Below are 19003 nucleotides of genomic sequence, written 5' to 3' on the forward strand. Positions count from 1 at the left end.
AGGTTTCTTTGAAGTTACTAAAGCTGTAATTGATGAAGAAGCATTGGTAGAAACAGAAGAGTTGGATGTTTCAAAAGACATGAAAGGGAGCCCCAAATCAGAGACTGATGGGCAAGTGGGAGCTTGTGAGATCCGGAGCAAGATAGCTACTGAAATAGAAGGTCTTTTAGAAATATAAATTGGAACGTAAGTTTAGACATTATTTTCATGTGGAAAATGAAAGATAGCATCACGTTTGAAATTTATATTGAAGCTTGAGAGGAAAAGTGTTGAAAAATAATATCTTTATTTAACAAGGATCAATGGCACAAAATAGCTGCGTATTAAGGCACAAAGAGTTTGCTTTGCATGGTAGATTATAGCGTGATTTGCATTTGTTTAATTAGCCATAGTTGATAACACCGCATAGATGGCAGTCGGTTTGCATGGAATGGAAGCTTTAAGACAGTCTAGCAGCTGCTTTGTCTGAGCAAAGTTTTGCTTTAAGCTTGCCATACAGAAATATAAAATTCTAGTTTATTTTTAAAAAATAATTTTCTGTAATTAGAAATGTTTGGATTATGATAGACAAAAACAAATAATCTGATTTTCTAAGTTCCAATTTGCAGACAAAAACTTCCTATGGAATTATGATTAATCCCAAACTTGAAAGTAGTGCTTCTGTCCTCCTAGTCCCATGAAAAATAACAATATTATAACTGGATTTTATTCTAGTTTATATTTGACATCTTTAAATCTTTAAACATCTGGTTTATATTTGATATCTTTAAAGAGGATTTAATGTGAAAGTAGATGCATAAGTCCACAAGTTGTCTACCACAGGAAACTGTGGTACTACTTGTCATTTTAAGTTAACTTATTAATTAATCTTACTAAGTTTTACATGTTAAAAAGAACAAAACCAGCTTTAATAATGCTGGGAGACCTCTGTAGGAAGCACAGAATTGGTAGGTTGTCCAAACAGTCTACAGTTTGTTTGGAAAAGGATTATGGTATAGCAGCAGCTGCAGATGGTGTTATCAGAAAATTTTTTAATATACTAAAAGCCATTCACCTTGTAAATACATCATTTTTCCCCTGAACTGATTCTAATAACAGGTGAGAGATTTTGATGATCATCTATGTTGAGCTGGGACTGACCAAAATCTGGCATAAGTGAGGAAAATAAGCTGTAGAGTTTAGAAAGGTCTCTCTGAAGGTCTCCCTTGTGGCGTACCTACTATTCAGGAGAGTATATGTGCACTTTGAGCAGTCCTGTTGTTCTATCTATAATTTTAGTTATTTTTCTAATGCAAAAGTTTTAGTGGTCATAGTGGAAGAATAGCTTTAAGCCATAAATATATTTTAGTTTTGAAACTACTGCGTGGCTGAGTTAGGGAGTGAGTCCATATACTAATTTTGTCACTGGTGTTAGGTCACCTCATTGTTCTGATGACACAGGAAGAGTAAGCCCTCCATTCCCTCTGTATCTGGTGTACTGGGATCACCTTTGTTGCCCTATACTTCAGCACCCCCAGGGTAATCATATCCAAGAAAAGGTAGGTTGTCTTTCAGACAGAAGCCTAAATTCTGTCTACAAAATAAAAAAAAAAAAAACCAAACTGGTGGGTTCACATGCTTTTCTTTTGTTAATCCCCTTGCTCTCTACTTCTTTAGCTGAGAACTGCAGTGATTTCTAACTCCAAAGGAGCTTTCTTCTCAGTGTGGGAGATGACTGAGCACATATTCCCTAACACTCCTAAACTTAGTAACTCATTAATTTGAAGTGAAATTTTCTAAAATTTTATTTCATCATTTTCATTATTGTATGAAGATATTTTGCCACTTACCGAAGACTCTGGATTGACAGATGTGAATCCCAGTGCTGTATAGGCACAGAGATACAGAAATGCACAGGAAGCTTTGCTGGATGCTTTGGTCCTTTACTAGTGTCTCAAGAGTACCTGATTCTGCACTCCTCTGTAACCTCTTCCTTCACTGGAGTTTCTAGTGATGACACCAACAATGGTGACAGCTGAAGAAGCTCCTGCTCCTGAAATGTAAGCCTAGCTCTGACTTCATCAGTCAGTTTATCTTCAAAGAAAAAGAATGGCCCATTGTAACAATGCAAAGAGGAAAAGGAGATGTTGAGAGAACCTGTGACTTTGTGCACAACTATGAAGATAACTGGAGAGTACCTTCAAAATGTTTTAAAGCTGGAGGAGGCTGAGAGAATTATTTGTAAGAGTTATAATCTCAAAAGAAAAGGCAGCCAGGGTTGGAAGACCAGTTTTGCAATACTTGAATGCTATAATTCAGCCTGTGCTCTCTTGTATTAAATTCATGACAGCTCAACAGTATTTCAGTGCAGTTCTTTATCAGTTTTAGATTACATCATGCTGTGAATTGCTCTATCTGTTAGCATTGATCCTTGTAAATCATTTGGTTTGAGGTCTTCAAATAGAAAGCTGTGATGCACTTGAGCATGCAATGTACTCATTTTGTCCTTGAAAATAATTTAAAAATAAAGCAGCTGCAATTGCACAGATGTTATTACTTTTCTGAAAGGCTAGATTTACCCCTCTGAATTGTCATTAATTGGATGAAAGCCTTTCAATAGAAAGAATGAGAATGGAGAAAAAAATTGTGAGTTGCTGCTTGATGTTGACTTGAGGGAGTCCTAGAGATACTGCATGTCTGAAGAGATGTGTAGCCCAAAGCCTGATGCAAAGAAGTCACAATGCTTTTAATGAGAGTAACCTGAGCAGCAGAAGTTATGGCTAAATGCTTGTTCCTGCACTTTTATGGCTGATTTTTTATTCTTAATTACTTCAGTTTTGCTTGAATATGTACTTCATTCCCACCCATGGTTTCCCACTGTTGCATGGCTTTGCTTTGAGCTGAGATGCCTTTGCTGTACTCTGCCTGATCAGTTGCACTTGTTCATCCATTTCTGCTGGGCTGACATTTCTGAGTGAAGTTTTTTTTTTTTGATTTGCAAATTCCTTTGGGATCCTTCAGAAAGTGTGTGTCAAACTGTGAGATAAATGGAAGCTGCTCTGGAAAAAAATGGAAGTAATATGTGACATGTTAGAGGTCATCTTTGGTCTTTACCTACTCCATTAACTAAGAGAAACTCCCACCTGAATCCATTTGGTTTTGCTGAAAATTTGTGGAAGATGGAACCGAGCAGATACAATTATGGAGATGGTGCCTGCAAGTAAGGCAAGGTGGTGGAAGTGGTGTTCTGCTGCTTGCTGAAGGACTAGGGAGATTTCCAAAATGTCTTACCTGTGGGGAAAGAGAAGATTGCATCTTCCTGGCAAAAAGGGCAATAAGCACTGCAAAAAACTGCTGAGTTGTCTGTCTCACCCCAGCTTCTTAAGTCTGGCATCCACCTGGCCTGGGTGAGGTACTGTGCTTCTCTGGGAGCACGTCCTTGAGTCAAGGCTATAGTAAAAGTGTCAGGATTTGTCTTTGATGAGACACTCCCCAAAACAGAAATAATTGTTCCTCAAGAAATCATGGGGCTATATCACAGCAAAATCTACTTTAGTCACCTGAAGTTAGGCATACAGCTAATGCGCTACTTTGGTACAATGCGGAGTCATGGAAGGATATAGATTTGTCCCTTGTCTTCTTCGTGCTGATCTAGGTGTGATCCAGCAAAAAACCAGCTGGTGATGAGGAAAATTGAGCTTACACAATTGGAAGTTTCCTGTCAGCACATAAGAGAAACACCCTTATCTAAACTTGTATTACTATGAGCTGAGCTCAGTCATCCTGAGGGCTTTGAATCTGCATTGCCAAAAGAGCGCACAGAGGTTGGAAACATTTAACTCCTACTGTGTCCTATGGCTAGAGTTTCAGATAGGACCAAACACTTGGGTTTACATTATCAGCTGATTTGTTCTGGGGAGTCCTAGAAGGTCCTTGTCTTTCTCAGACTGGCCTAGTCAGCCTTTTCTGAAAACAAAACTCTACTAATGCTGTCATTACGTTTTTAAGATCTCAGCCAATTTGCAGGTGCATGAACATAGCAACAGACACAAACACATAGATACAGACATATGTATTTCACAACTACTATATACAGAATACAGAACAGGAGGTGCTAGTCTTTTCTTGAAAAAGGCATGCAGCTCTCAGTGCTGCAAGTGTATCTTTTTCATTTAACCACCAAAAAAAAAAAAAAAAAAAAAGGTCTGTTTCTGACTTGGAGTATGGAATATGCTTCATTTTATAAAATGTATAGGCTTGCCCATCAGCTGACTATTTCTCTAATACATAAAACTAATTAGAACACTTCTTATCTTCAGTAAAAAAAAAAAAAGAAATGAGAATTTTATTTTTGTTGAATGATTCACCTTTCACAGCTGTTATTACTTCTTCAGCCTCCTCTGAGTTCATAATAGTAACTGATATGCCCTCAGACAAACAGATGGGAAAATGGCCTGTAAGTCTTTATTGTTATAAACGATTTGTAAAACTTTAGATGTTGAAAGGTAAGAGTAGTTTAAATAAATCTCAACAATGCTGACTCAAAGGTTTAAAGCATTGCTTAAATCCCTTGATTAACCCAGCTTCTCAATATTTGACATGAATCAATAACTCTGAGATGTCTTTTCTGTTCTCTAGCTTTGTAAATATTTATGCAGCCAGTCCCATGAAAAATGACATTTAATCCTGTTGAAGTAATTATTTGAATGCTGCATATGAAGAGATATAAAGTATAATAGTTCCAGTGATGCTAGTTAAATAATTGGCACTAAGGATAAAATCTGCTGCATTTCTTTTGTGAAGAGCCAGGATTTATACAATATAAATGTGAGTAAATGAAAAGCAAAATCCACTTTCTGCCCCAAATCTTGGACCAGCTGCTGGGAATGCAGGTTTCTCTATCCTGTCTCATGCCTGGGCCTATGCATTGGCATTAACAGCAGCCTTTTGTTCCAGTTAAATGAAGCGTTGAGAGCTAGAGGAAAGGCAATAGTGAAGGGATGGCACCTCTATTAGCTCCTTCTCTGCCTTTCCTTTCTGGGACACCCTATAATGAATGGTCTCTGCACTCCAGGAAGCAGGAACATGCTCTACACAGAATTTCCAGGACCTGGGGAAGAGTTCTGTAGGAATCCTAGTGCAGTAGGATTATAGCAGCCCTCCAGACTGTGGCTGGAATGCCTGTTAAAATTTGCAGCAGGTTTGTATTTAAATGATTTAGTTGGAGGTACGGTGATATGCTTGTTCCTATGACGCTGCACTTTTAGTCATTGTTTACGGATTCAGTCTGATTCATCTGTGGGTTCTGCCAGGTTTTGCAGTTGTAGTCTTTGCCTCTAGGTAGTCCAGCAGAAGAAATTGGGAAATAATGAGGAAACTGAGAAAGATCACAGTAGGACAAGATACTCAGAGTTGGCCTGCAAGAAATCAGAGTTGGGTCTTCCTTCATAGATGCTCCATTCTTATACAAAACTGGACCTTTCCATTCTTCTAGGATGGATTCTCATCCTAAGAGGGCCTACAATAGCATGTTTATTGGCTTTCCTATGAAGCAATGAGAAAAAAGCAGTGTCAAGTTCTCAAATCTATAATAGACACCCTTTCTTCTTTGAAATTTTTCTAACTGGAATAAAAAATACAATAGATTTCAGGTTCTTCTGAAATTGTTCTCCAGCTTATCCTGCCTGTTAAAAAGTGGAAGAAATGATTACTTCCGTGGTAGTAATTCAGGGTGTGGACAAAAATGTTTCTTACTTGCTTTATCATGCCAAGCCCCTTAAGAAACCTTCATTGTCTAGAAAGGTCTTCATGCAGAAGTGCTGAAGTGGTGCTGTGCTTGTGTGGCCCAGTTTGACCACTGCATATTCCAAGCAGACAGATGCATGCTGCAGAGTGCACCACTGAAGAGGTGACAGGGAAGTCAGTGAAATTACTCTCAGTTTTCCTGAGTTTGTGCTTATAAAGCCCTGAGGAGGTATTTTGACCAATACATCCACAAATATGTATAATTCTGGATAGGGCAAAATCCAAATGATTGCATTTGTGTTTCTAATGGAATCTTCTTCAGCTTTTTCCCCATTTTCTGTTGTATTGCTTCTCTTATTGACTATTTTTCCCTTCCCAGCCCTAGGTTGAATAGGATCTGCAGAATGCTCTGTATATTTAGGGATGTACTTTCAGGTACTTTGGAACTGCAAAAAAAAGCTGTTTCTGAACAAAACTTTGCATTTTCAGGTACACCTGAAAGTTCTGAAGGCCCAAGAGATTTGGAGGTATTTGATCCAGTTGGAAATCAGCCTAGAGATAATATATCAAAGTATGAATTAAAACTTTCAAAGATAAAAATATAAAACTAATTATTTTGGTTAAGAAAAAATAAAATATTTTGCTTACTCTGGCCAATTAATGTTAATGTGTAGATATCAAGTTAACAAAAGAGCAATGGGACAAATTAAGAGTGGAGCCTTAATGTGCAGAGATATTTGCTCAGTCAACCAGAGTTCCTAAAGGATCAGCTGCAAATCTGGAAACATAAACACTGATGTATAAAATAGAAAATGTTATTTTTGATTTTTTTTTTCTTTTTCTCCATTGTGGATTTTGCCACAAAACCAAACAAATAAAGGCCACAGATAATGGTCATGGAGTGCTTGAAGGGCATCTGCCTTCCCTCATCACAAAGCAAAGGTATATCAGACATTTTTAGCTGCAAAACGTACATGCAGGAATCACTGTGTGATTCAGCTGTGAGGACTAAGTGATGTGATCAGCCTTTTCTGTATCTCTTGTTCATTACTTGTACTTAGAAGGAGGAATAGTATTTTGGCACCCACATTTGAGGAATATTTGGTTTGGCGTTTCTTTTCCCCCTTAGATGCACAGCAGAACTCAGAATTCTTATGGCAAAAAAAGGGCAGAGAGCAGATGAGGTGAGATGACAGATTCGGGTAAAACATGAGCAGCCAGCTCACAACAAGTGAGTTCATTGCGTGACAATCTTCCTGCTCTTCCCTAGGGACCGAGCAGAACGGTTCAAGGAGCAGATGGAAACAGCTGCCAACAGCTGAGTACTGGAATGGATTCAAGCCACACTGCTTGCTGGAACTTGAGTTTGTGATGGCCTGAGCTTTCCCAACCATAGGTATCTGAGATTTGGAACCAGGCAGCTGTCAGTCAGTTCTTATTTATGAGGACCAGAAAAACACCCCACTGTTGTCTTTTGGTGTGGGGAGGGGAATCTTTTAAGCTATGGTTGCAGGTAATACTAATGATAAAAGAACCCTACTATGATATTTTTCATGAATGTGTCTGTCTTATAGTTCATTCATTCAAAATGGTTTTTCTCTTGACCTTGAGCTGAGATTTAATGGGAGGGTACAAGATAAATTTAGGAAGGCCGGTGACGCAATGCTGACACTTTTATGTCTTCTTGCATAATTTTGAGCATACCATGAAGAATAATAAATGGCAAAAGCTAAAGTGTCCTTGGCAAACAAACAAACAGAATAGCACCCTGTGATATTTTTACCTTTGTTTTCCCTCACCACACACAGTTTTTACTCCCACAGAGCTTGAAATATTAACCCAGCATGTTAATTTATTTCTTCCAGAGTTGCCCTGACCGTTGCATTTAACATCTCTCTTGGAAGTACTTCAAACCAAGTGGCTGGCTCCATCTCTAGCTTTGTTAATTAGGCACATTACTTGGTTGCTTTTCTTCATATCGCTTAATGTAATTGGCATTTGTGAAGCTTTTGAAAGGCATGTTTGGGACTACATTTTGTGCAGCTGGCTTTCAACTGCAAGCTGTTTCAAGTGTGTAGTTCTGTAGAGGACAGCCTTTGAGAGCGTAGAGCATGTGTGCCTAGCACATACCACGCTTCCTTTCCAAAGGGAACAAAGGGATGTAAGTGTGGCCTGTCCCGTACAAAGGAACATGTGTGACACATGAACCCTCTTGCATACATTTGTATTTCTATGGCATTAGATCTGTAATGAGAGCATTACGTGCCCTGGATGAAGAACAGGTCTCCCTTCACAAGCTGTTGTATAACAGGGCTGCTTTGCCCTGTGATGGTGTTCATCCTGAACTTTAGGCCACACATAGGGAGGCCTTGCCACATAGACACAAAAGCCTGTAGGTTTTTTCCATAAAAGTGCATCTTTGACCATCCAAACTGAAACCATGAGCTTGTACTTGCTGTAATTATCCCAACAGATAAGTGTACCAATATACACCATCAACTTCCAGCCAGACTGATGAACTTACACTGGGTAGGAATTCGGCTCGTTGATTTCAGTTGTCACGGTGTGAAATGATACTCTCTACCTGAGCTGAGAAAGAGTTAGATGTGAGAGCTTAGGAGGGAAAAAAGGGAATGTGTGCACGAAAAAAATAGATGTCACAGGCCTGTTTTTCATGGAAAGGCTGCCCTCCGGTGGCCTGGAGAAAAGCCTACACGCTTCTTGTTGGTTCAATAATGTACTTTCACATTGCAGCAAGCAGCAGCTCTCAAATGTGAATTGTCCAGGCTCCCGACTCAAGAAACCCACAGGTGCCATAAAAACAAGTAAAAAAAATCAGAACAAATAGGTATTGCTTTATTTGGTTTAGGATTCAGAAGTAGTGCATTGATGTGAAAGAAAGGAATGTTGTGTGACCAAAGTATAAAATGAATCATAGAATGGTTGGGATTGGAAAGGACATTATAGATCATCTCATTCCAACCCCTCTCCTATGGAAAGAGACACTTCTCCCTAAACCAGGCTGCTCAGGGCTCCATGCAACCTGGCCTTGAACACTTCCAGGAATGGGGCACCCACAGTTTCTCCGGGCAACCTGTTCCAATGCCTCACCACTCTCACAGTAAAGAATTTCTTCCTAATATCTAATCTAAACCTACTCTCTTTCAGTGTGAAGCCATTACCCTTTGTCCTGTCACTGCATGGTCTTTTAAACAATCTCTCTTCAACTTTCTTATATTTTCTCTTCAGGTACTGTAAGGCCACCCAGAAGCCTTCTCTTTTCCAGGCTAAACAATCCCAACTCTCCCAGACTTTCCTCGTAGAATGGGTGCTCCATCCCTCTGATCATCTTGGTGGCCTCCCCTGGACTTGCTCCAACAGGTCAATATCCCTTCTGTGCTGAGGATCCAGAGCTGGATGCACAGCTCCAGGTGGGATCTCACCAAAGCAGAGTACAGGGGGAAATCACCTCCCTTGGTCCCGTGGCCAAGATTTTTGCCCTGCTGAGGGACTTTGTCACCAGAGAATCTCACTGTGATCCTGCTGTAATCTGCAGTTCCTGTGCATCTTCCCCACCTGCCTTCTTGGCAAGCAGCCTGTCTCCCTCAGGACCAGTGCTCTCAGCACAGGCCATACAGTGCCTTCAAAGACTTTCCATTTCCTCCCTCCTTTTGAAAAAAAAATAAATAGAATGATGCCCCAAAACTTTTCTAGCAATAAAAAAGCCAAAAGCCAACCAACTGTACTATTCTTCCAATTTTTTTCTGTTTCTGTAGAAGGCTCTTGGTAGGGAAGAAATTGGTTTTTCCAACATATTTTTCTTGATGTTCCTAGTGTATGGGCCTCCAGGTGCTGACTGAATACTGAATTTTTTTTGCTGTTTCTGCACCAACAAACCTTACATTATGGAAAGGTGATAAAACAGAACATGGAATTCACCAAGCAACGATTTCGGGAAGAAATGCAGTTTAAATCTTTCCCAGCAGGTGTGGCTGTTGGACCAGAAAAGGCTCAAGGTCAGTTCAGGTGGGTTAGGGAGGACTGTGGAGATCGGGAGACCCCCTTTTACTGCCATGGACATGCAGCACTAGGTAACTGTGCTGAGATACAGACTTCTGAGTGAATCTGACTCCCAACCAAAAAAAAACCCAATACCTCAACCAAAATTGCAACCTCCCTCAATTGCATGATTAAGTGGGTTATTGTTAAGAGTTTTTAGTAAACCTTTAATAAATAGTTACAGAATTTGCTTCACTATTGATAAATGTGAGGTTATTTAATGAGTATTATACAAAATAGCACACTTGTTGGTGTTGCTAAGATGCTGTAGATGATAAAAGTTATTGCTGTTGTAGAAAGAAAATGTGAGTTCAGTGCCATGTTGACTGTATTATTATGAAACCCCTGAGGTTTTATATCACCCCATGGTTTCAGGATAGGTCAGTTTTCACCATTAGCTTTACAATGTTAAGGTAGTTCAGAAGTGTCAGTGTATGCAAAATGTAGGTTTCTGGGTCCACAGGGAAATTTCTGGGCTCCTAGTACTGGCCCTAGTGGCTCTATGTCAGACATATTTCTGATTCCTGGTGGGTCCTGGGAGGGAAAGGACTATCTGACAACTCTTCTGTATTATGCTAGGGACCATCCCCAGCCCTGAAATGTCAAATATTGAAAGGTCTCCACTTAATGACATTCCCAGTTGTGCAACAAGCCTGTTGAGAATGGAGCATGCTGCATCCATCAAGGAGAGGAGGTCATGGCTGTTCAACAGTTTTACTAGAAAAGCAGTGATTTGAAAGGCTGAGGGAGGGTGAGCTGATAGTAAATAGTGCTTAATGAGGTACTTGGATGTGCCTCCCAAGAAGATCTCCAGGTCGTGCTGTCAGAGATTTGCACTCTGACTCTCCACAGGCCTTTTTACCTACTGCCTGTGAAGCCAAGATTGCCACATGCAAGTTATGTGAAATGACCTTCATACCATCTCCTGCTATCACAGGCTCCGTGTCAGCCACTCATTTAGGAACGGTTGTAGGCTTTCAGCACTATTATGGGGGCAGGTTCTGGTTTGTACTTTCAAGATCAGGTGAGCACTAAAGCCTGGCAGCTTGTTCAGAGGGTTGTGCTCAGGGGGATCAGCACATCTGAAACTGTTGTGACAGAAATGGGTCAGTGACCAGAGCACGAGCAAAGGGTCACAGCAGGGAGTTTGTCCTGGCTTTGCACTGCTACATGAACACTATCCCAGACAGTGTCATGTGCAGTGGTCTGAAAATATTCCTTCTGAAGCTGGAAATATTCCTACTGATTTCAAGGAAATTTTTAAACAAAAAGGAAATATTAATTCGTTGGCTTATTGAAATTCATGAGGTATGAGGTACAAACGTTTCCTTGTCTGTTTTAGATGTAGCTCTTCTGAAGATAGCAGTTTTGGCCTTTTGCACACTTTGAACCTTTCAAATATCTCTACAAAATGTAAGATGTAAAATGAAAAATGTTTTTCTGTCCACTTTCAAGTTTTTTTTTTTCCCTAAGGTCTTTATCTTGAGTTGAAGATGACAAGTCATTTTAGAAGAGCAGCATCTGGTGTGAAGCAACTGCCAATTTAATATTTCTTTAATATATTTGGATACAGATAATAAAATCTTTTTAAAGGGAAAAAATATACCAGGATTAGTTCATTTATCTTTTACCTAAAATTGAATGTTCAATATATGAAATACTTCTCTAGCTGTATTGCTATGATAATGCAGGAAATGGTGTTTAACATTGTAATTTGAAAACCCAGCAATTTTATTGCACTTCATAGTGAAATATCAAAAGTAGGAAAAAGATCCTCTTCATTCTCATACTTGCAACTGATCTGATGAAATGTAAAATCAGAGCATTATGTATAGGTAAGTGAGGTATAAATTTATTCCCTTCACTTTTTCCATAGCAGTTGTTTGAGTGAGATAAACCAGTAATACTGGGTTTGTCATGCAGCACTTTCTTAAGTTACCAAATCAAACCAAACATTCCTAAAATGCACACTTACCATTATGTTTGAAGACAGCTACTTTCCTTTATTTGTTTGTATCTGGATGAATTTCCCTTTGGAAGCAGTGTTCCTTAGGAAACATCATATTGAACTGGAACTTGTGTGATATAAACTTTCAGACTACCAGTGTGTATTCAGAGCCATGCTGGAGTGTTTCTGCACACCAGGGTAGACTGCACTTTGCCTTACAGGATCAACCCTAAATTCATCTTCAGGAGCCCAGTTTAAGAACCAAAGTTTGTAAATATTGGATCAGTCTTGCGTATGTTCTTTGGCTATGTCAGAACTAAACTAAAGCTCTGAATCCAAATGTTACTAGCTTCAAAACATTTACTCATAGACTGGGATATTTCTATCAGCTACATGCTGTCCTCTTGATGCACAGGGCTTTGTTTTAAATATATTTATTACCTTAGAAATAAACAGGAAGAAATGGCACAGGGGAACAATTTTCCTTATCTAATTTATATATTTATATATATATATATATTTGTAATCTAAACATATATTTATCAGTGCTGATGCCCATTAGCCTTACTCCAGTGAACTTTTCTCACTGACATCAATGGGAGAAAGATAGGCTCTGCATAAGAAACCTATGAATATTTTTTCTTCATCATCCATCCATCCATCCATCCATCTATTTTGGGATGTGCTAAATGCCTGTTCTCTGTTGTAACATTAACATCAGTATGTGGAAACTTGGGTGGCTAAAATAAATCAGTGAAATGCAATATACATGACTGCCCATGGAACTGCGTGTACATTGTTGAGCACAAGTGCCCTGTGCCTGCTCTGCCATGCCAGCCCTACAGCCAGGTAACCCCATTGTGTCCCTCAGAAGTGGGGTGCAAGCAAGGCACCCATGAACTGCATGCTGCCAGCATGTCCAGAGCCTCGGTCATTCCTCAGCTGGCAAAATATTTTTTGGTTGCCATTTAATAGCAGTAAAATTGATGCTTTTACCAGCCTCAAATTACGGGGATTAAAAGATCTTTAGTATTTCACAAAAAGCATTTTTTTGGCTCTTTTGCATTGTGGGCTTAAATGTTTGCTGAAGGCAGTAAAAATTATATTGATGATGTCTGAGGTCCTGATTTGTGAGGCAACTGTCCTTAGCTTTCATAAGGGATACTGGCTTCCAACTAACCTGCGCCCAACCTTTTTTCCAACCTTAGCAGAGACCCTCTTGATTTATGTCAGTATGAATCAGCACTTTCTCAAATTAGTTTGATTTTTATTTTTAATGGAAAAATAAATTGGGTAAGCTCAATCTTTATGGGCTGGAGTGTTTTCTGCCCACAGGGAAATTAATGGGAGAACTTTACGAAGTTGGACTTCGATAAAGATGCTGAGGGACCAGTTCTGCCTCGGATTCTCCTCCAATCTGTGGGAGCCTGGGTTGCTCCACAGGATGGTCTTGTGCCTTGACACTGATTTATCATCCACCATGGCCACAAGCTCATGGATGAGGAAGGAATACCCATGGCTGCTACCATCCCTGCCCCTCTGGCTTCAGATAAATCACCAAGCTTGGAGCATGACTGCCCCAGGAGGAAGGAGAAGCATCTGCCTTTCTCTGCTCAACACATGGTTGCTTGCTCCTCTCCTCTCCACAGAATATTGATCTTCAAGGCCGTACATGATTAAAGAAGTGGGAGACATTCCGTGGAATTAGCTGTTCGCCCTTTCTTTTTCCTGCTTAAGAGGTAAGAGCTCCCCAAACTCCCTCTAGAATAGTCACCTAACAGAGAATACAATCACTATTCTGTCATCAAAGTATTTAGGAATAATGACAATACCTAGATTGGTTTTCAGTGTGGTTCTTTGGTTTTATTTTACTGTGATGTTTATATAAAATCTATAAATCATAGAGACGTGATAAGAAACAGGTAGTTGCTGGTTATTCTTGTTCAGATGCACAGAAGTGCCCTGATTGTTACTTTCCAGTGACAACCAGCTCAGGGCTTGACATTTTTCAGTTGCACAGCCAGCTTTCAAGGTTACACATAGATACTGAATGAAACAGAGCCCACTGGTTATTTTTAGAGAGGCTCTAAACAAGAAGTAAATCCCTGGAGCAGTGCTGCCAGAGATGCATAAAGTTCAAATCCAAATTAAAACTGCCTATCTTTGGCCTAAATTCTAACTTGAACTTGAGGAAAACTATGATATGTAACTCGAACTTTATGACAAAAACTCCTTTGCAATTAGTTTCTAATACCTGAGAATACGTGAACTTGGTACAAACACTTGAAAAATAGAACTTGAATGAAAAATGTGAACATTTGTCCAAAAATGTAGTACCTGTTCTTTTAGAGTTGTATGACTGTATTTAATTTCAGTAGCTACACTGAATTTGGAGACTCTAATTTTTTGTGATTCTTAGTTTCAACACATCTTTGTAAGATTAAGTCCTACAATGTAATTGTAAATTTTGGGGGCAGGAGGAGAAACATGCTTATTTATTGATCCCTCTAATAATGACCTGTGATGCTTAGGTCTAGGTTTAGTAACAACCCTGACAGATTATGAAGAAAGGAGACCCCGTGTCAGCAGCATATTTATGCAAAGTAGCACAACTGAAGCATGTTCTTGATCTCTCTGCTGAATCAGAGCCAGTATCTTCTTCCTGCCAAGGCAGAGATCTAATACCACTCCTAAATGCACTAGTAATTCTAGAAGCCCTAATGAAAGTCAAGATAACACCACAGATTTTATAAATAAGGGTCTTTATTTAGAATACTGTTGAAAACATTCTTGGCAACCACATGGTATAAATATATAAAGTTAAAGTTTGACACAACAAACCAAGCGATATTAAATATTTTTAAATTTTTCCCCTTTTTAAGTTTAGGTTTTCTCTTTTTTTTAAATTTATTAGTTTTGCTCTTTTTTCCTTTTTTTTTTTTTTTTTTGGAAAGCAACTCTTATTTACAATTATACAAAAGTTTTATAAAAAAATGGTCCACAACCTTATTTTGGCCAGAACAGGAGTAATAGGAAGGATCTGTCATGCCACTACTGCTGTAGATTTCTGTTTTCCTCCACATTCAAGAGCCAACTTCCTATTCCCCACAGCCCAGATTAAATATTGGCCATTTCTCGGTATACAATTTCATCTCTAGATGTATTAAATAACTTTAGTTTAACAACCAATAAATAACTATGTGTACTTTGAAGTGATACAGGTTTGCAAAGTTATATAGTTGAAGGAATTTTCAGCGATATTTTAAAACTGGAACAAGTCTTAAGAAGTCTTTTCAACCTATAGAAGGCAGGTCTTGAGCGAGGCCAAACGGAGCAAATTGTTTTTGGTGCAGTCCAGCTGGAGGGGTCCTTATAACACTTGGTAGATGGGGTTGCTGCTGCTGTTATCCTGAGGAAGTGGGGTGCAGTTGGTGGGGGAAGGAATTTGGGCTCCACTATCACTCAGACTCACTCCTTCTGGAGGGGAACAGGGACTCCCTTCAGCAACAGTTTCCACTGGAGGAAGTACAGGGCATGTGGAATTATCTGTGGAAATCCTCTCTACAATGCTTGAGAGGCAATCGAGACTGGAAACAACAGAACTCTTCCCATGCTTTGGATCTAAAAAACAGACAAAAAGGCACTCAGATTATCCAATGAGTACTTAGCATCAGTGAGCAGTAACATCTGTGAGCATGTGAAGACTCAGAGGAACTGAATATTGGTGAAGGACACCAATTATCAGAAAACAGATTGTAATTTCAAAATGGAAGAGAGGCCCAACCACAGTGTGCTGCTCTGGGGACAGGGAGGATCCAAGGCTTCACTGAGTCCATAGAAAGGGAAGAGCAGATTTGAAATCAATTTTAAATCAATTTGGACCAACGATAGACTAAGAAGTCTTCATGTAGAATACGGTTAAATGCTGAAATTAGTTGCAGAGAATAGCATGCTTCTATCCAACTGTTAGATTTGCAAAATAGGAAATACAGCTGTAACACATCCCTGTATTTTCAAATACACCTAGAGGAAATCCCGTGCCTCTACCAGCAGCAGTGGCTTGCTGGCTGGTAGAGGCAGGTTCCTCTCTCAGCCCAGAGCAGGAGCAGGCACAGGAAAGCTGCTGCATTGCCCCCTCTGTCTCGGTGTTTCACACTGCTGTAAGGGCATGTACTCACCATTTGGGGACTCTGTGTAGTAGCTGCTGTCATAGCTGTTCCTTCTGCGAGAGCTGCAAGGAGGTCCACTATACTCCATCTGGGAGGGAGAGAAATCCCAGTGAGGTCACACTCTTAACCCAAATCCCAGTAACCACCTAATTTTGTATTTCTGGCTCTGGTCTGTGCTATCATTCCAGTCCTGGCTGAAATGCCATCACGTTATAGATTCTTTGAGTGAGGAAGACCATAACTTGGCTAGAAGGGGATCCACCCCAGAATATTTTATGTGGCACAGCTGTTCCAAAGGAAAGTTACCATTATTGCATTGAATGCTGCAGCTTTACAGATGAGATGAGGCTTTCCAGCATTCTGATCAGATACAGCCCCTCATGTATCTTTAGTTTACAACAGGGGGACTGAAAGGGGAATTATGTCTTTTTAATTTAGTTTTTGAAAATTTTTCTAAACATGAATTCCTCTTTAAAAGTCTCTGTCTACCTTGTCCCTTTGTATTTCCTTTAGTTTCTCTTCCCATTTCCATTTTGTATAGAAAATGCTCTAGAACACTGACTAATATATTTGTTTCCAATACTTTAATCCACAATGAAATTCCTCTATTAAAAGAGGCTAGATCTTGAAGAGGAATAATTTTTGTAAATCTCTCCAATCTGTTAAGTATCTCATAATCACAGATCTTCAACTCTGTAACGATTATCCCCACCAGAGCACGAAAAGTAATCTCTGGTCTAAAAGTGCAGTTCATGGCCTATCCAGAGAAGTGTCTTGGGCTCTGGTCACCACATCCCACCAACCCAGAGTCAGACCAGAGACTGAACCTACAACCCCAACCAAAAGATGTGGGGGTGAGACACCCTCTCTGTCACCCACCCTTCTTCTCCCATGCCCATAATGTACAAACAGGACAAAAGTCTGGATTCTCCTTCCTATTGCTTGTAAGTATCTATGGAGGGGATTAAGTGAGTGAGAAGAGAAATGGAGAATCTTTTTCTTAAGGGTCAAGAAAAACAATTCTTGTTGCTTAGACCCTCCTCCTGTTGTCATGATGAATGGCAGAAAACAAAACCTAGACTCTTGTCAATTCCCATGTAACTACCACGTCCTGGGGGGCCCTTGTTCTCTGCTGTCCTTGAGGATTTAAAGGTAATGAAACAGCAGAAGATGGAAACAGATGCCTCAGGAGCTACGGGAGCACAGGTAATGCCCCCAGGTGCCCATTCCAGGCAGTTTCCCAAAGTCCTCCCCCAGCAGCTTGGCCCTGGCTTCTCCAGACTGTGGGAAACCTGCCTAGCTTCTTACCCAGGGAACAAAGTGTGTAAGAGATTCTTCTTCTTTCCCTGAGATCCTGCCATGTGAGGACCCCACCTCCCTTTGCTGCAGGTGCTCAAGGCACAAAGAAGGACTTTGTCACCTGCCTGGGGAGGCAGAGAGGGCAGCTGCTACAGGAAGGGCAGGAAGAGGCGACTCGCCCTGCCCAGGTTTGGACCAACAGCGCCCAGGGCACTTTGGCGGCAGGGATCCTCCCTGGGGCACTCACCATGCCGTCGGAGCAGTTGGAGCGGGGGCTGGAGGCGTCCGACTCCCCGCTGTAGTGCTCCAGCACCGGGTAATAAGCGTCCTCCTGCTCCCGCAGCAGGGCCTGCAGGCTCTCGATGTAGCGGATGGCGTTGCGCAGGATCTCCACCTTGGGCAGGCGCTGGTTGGGGTTGGTGGAGGTGCAGCGCTTGAGCGTCTCGAAGGCCTCGTTGACCTTGCTGAGCCGCCGGCGCTCCCTCATGGTGGCGGCCTTGCGGCGGTCGGCGTTGGTGGTCTTCCTCTTGCAGGCCTTGCAGGCCCAGAGCAGGCAGCGCCCGGCCTGGTGGTGCCCGCTGGGCGCCCGGACGTGCTCCTCCTCGTGCCCGTGGTGGTGCCCGTGGTGGTGCGGGTGCTCCTCGGCCTTCAGCAGCCCCCCGACGTGCACCAGCCGCGGGTCCAGGTCCTCGAAGAAGTGCATGTCCGACGTGTTGAAGCACGGGTCGTCGTAGAAGTCGTCGGCGGCCGTGAAGGAGCAGAGGGAGCCCTCCGTCATCTCCATGGGGCCCAGTAAGTCCATGGGGGCGGCAGAGGGGACAGCGAGGGGCTCGGAGCGGAGGGGCCTTCGACCGGGCTGCTCTGCGGGTGTGTGTGTGTGCACAGAGCCGAGACCTCGCAGTCACTCCCGGGCGAGGCCACCAGCGCTGCCTGCTGCCCCGACCCCTCCCCAGCCGCGCCGGTCGGGGAACGCCACTCGGGGTCGTATTTATGGCCAAGGCCCCCGGCGGGACGGGGCGGGACGGGGGGCGCGGCCGGGCGGGCCGGGCCCGGGGCGGCGGGGGGGGCGCGGTGTCCCTGGGGCCGGGGCAGCGGCAGCCCGGGCGCTCGGGTGCGCGCTGGGCTACGATTTCCCCGGTTTATTATTTTATTTTTTTTCCTTAGCAGCCCGCCGTGCCGCCGCTCCAAGGAGAGCAGCCGCCCCGATGCCCGAAGGTGCCGGGGGCTGCCGGCAGCCCGCCCAGCGGCGCGCCCCGCACACAGCGGTGACGGCTGCGCTGGTTCCTCACAGGGAAACAACCCCCAGCCCCTGGACCGGTCTGAGCGCAGGTAATTACTGCGGGGTACTGCGTTCGGGGGAGCGGGCGGCTCCAGGGGACACGGGACGGCGGGGACACGGCGGAGAGCCCCGCGGGTTCGGGGCGCAGGGACAGCGGGGACACCGCGGGCAGAGGCGGGACGGGCAGGCGGCCACCCGGTGGCGCTGCGGGCCCGTCCCAGCGAGGAACACCGGCCTTCCTGCCCTCGGGAATCCCTGCCAACACTGCCGTGCCGGGTTCCTCTCCCAGCTCTCTTCACCTGCACTCGGAAACCTTCGGAGGGATGGCTCTCACTCCGTGCTATGGCGTTTTGCGCCGCAGCTGGACGATGGCTCGCGCGATAAGGATTTATTTCCAGCAGTGGGAGAGTTTGGAGCTTGGGGAAATGGGATGGGTTTTGGTAACGTCTCTCAAGGGTCCCAGAGTTTTTACTTTGGTTTTTTGAGTATCGTTTGAGATGAGAAATTAGGATCTTCTCAGAGGAA

At 42.4% G+C, this 19003-nt stretch overlaps 1 protein-coding gene across 1 annotated transcript; it reads right to left on the reverse strand.

Moving 5' to 3' along the window:
* Positions 1–14459: 14459 nt before the first annotated feature.
* On the reverse strand, positions 14460–18001 carry MYOD1 (myogenic differentiation 1; the record flags this gene model as incomplete). Its single annotated transcript, XM_083863365.1, has 3 exons — positions 14460–15352; positions 15910–15988; positions 17447–18001. 3 exons carry the CDS (start codon positions 17999–18001, stop codon positions 15102–15104), a joined length of 885 nt encoding a protein of 294 aa, XP_083719491.1. The 3' UTR covers positions 14460–15101.
* Positions 18002–19003: the final 1002 nt, after the last annotated feature.

Source organism: Zosterops lateralis (genome assembly GCF_965231275.1).
Source record: "Zosterops lateralis genome assembly, chromosome: 6".
Classification (NCBI taxonomy): Eukaryota; Metazoa; Chordata; class Aves; order Passeriformes; family Zosteropidae; genus Zosterops; species Zosterops lateralis.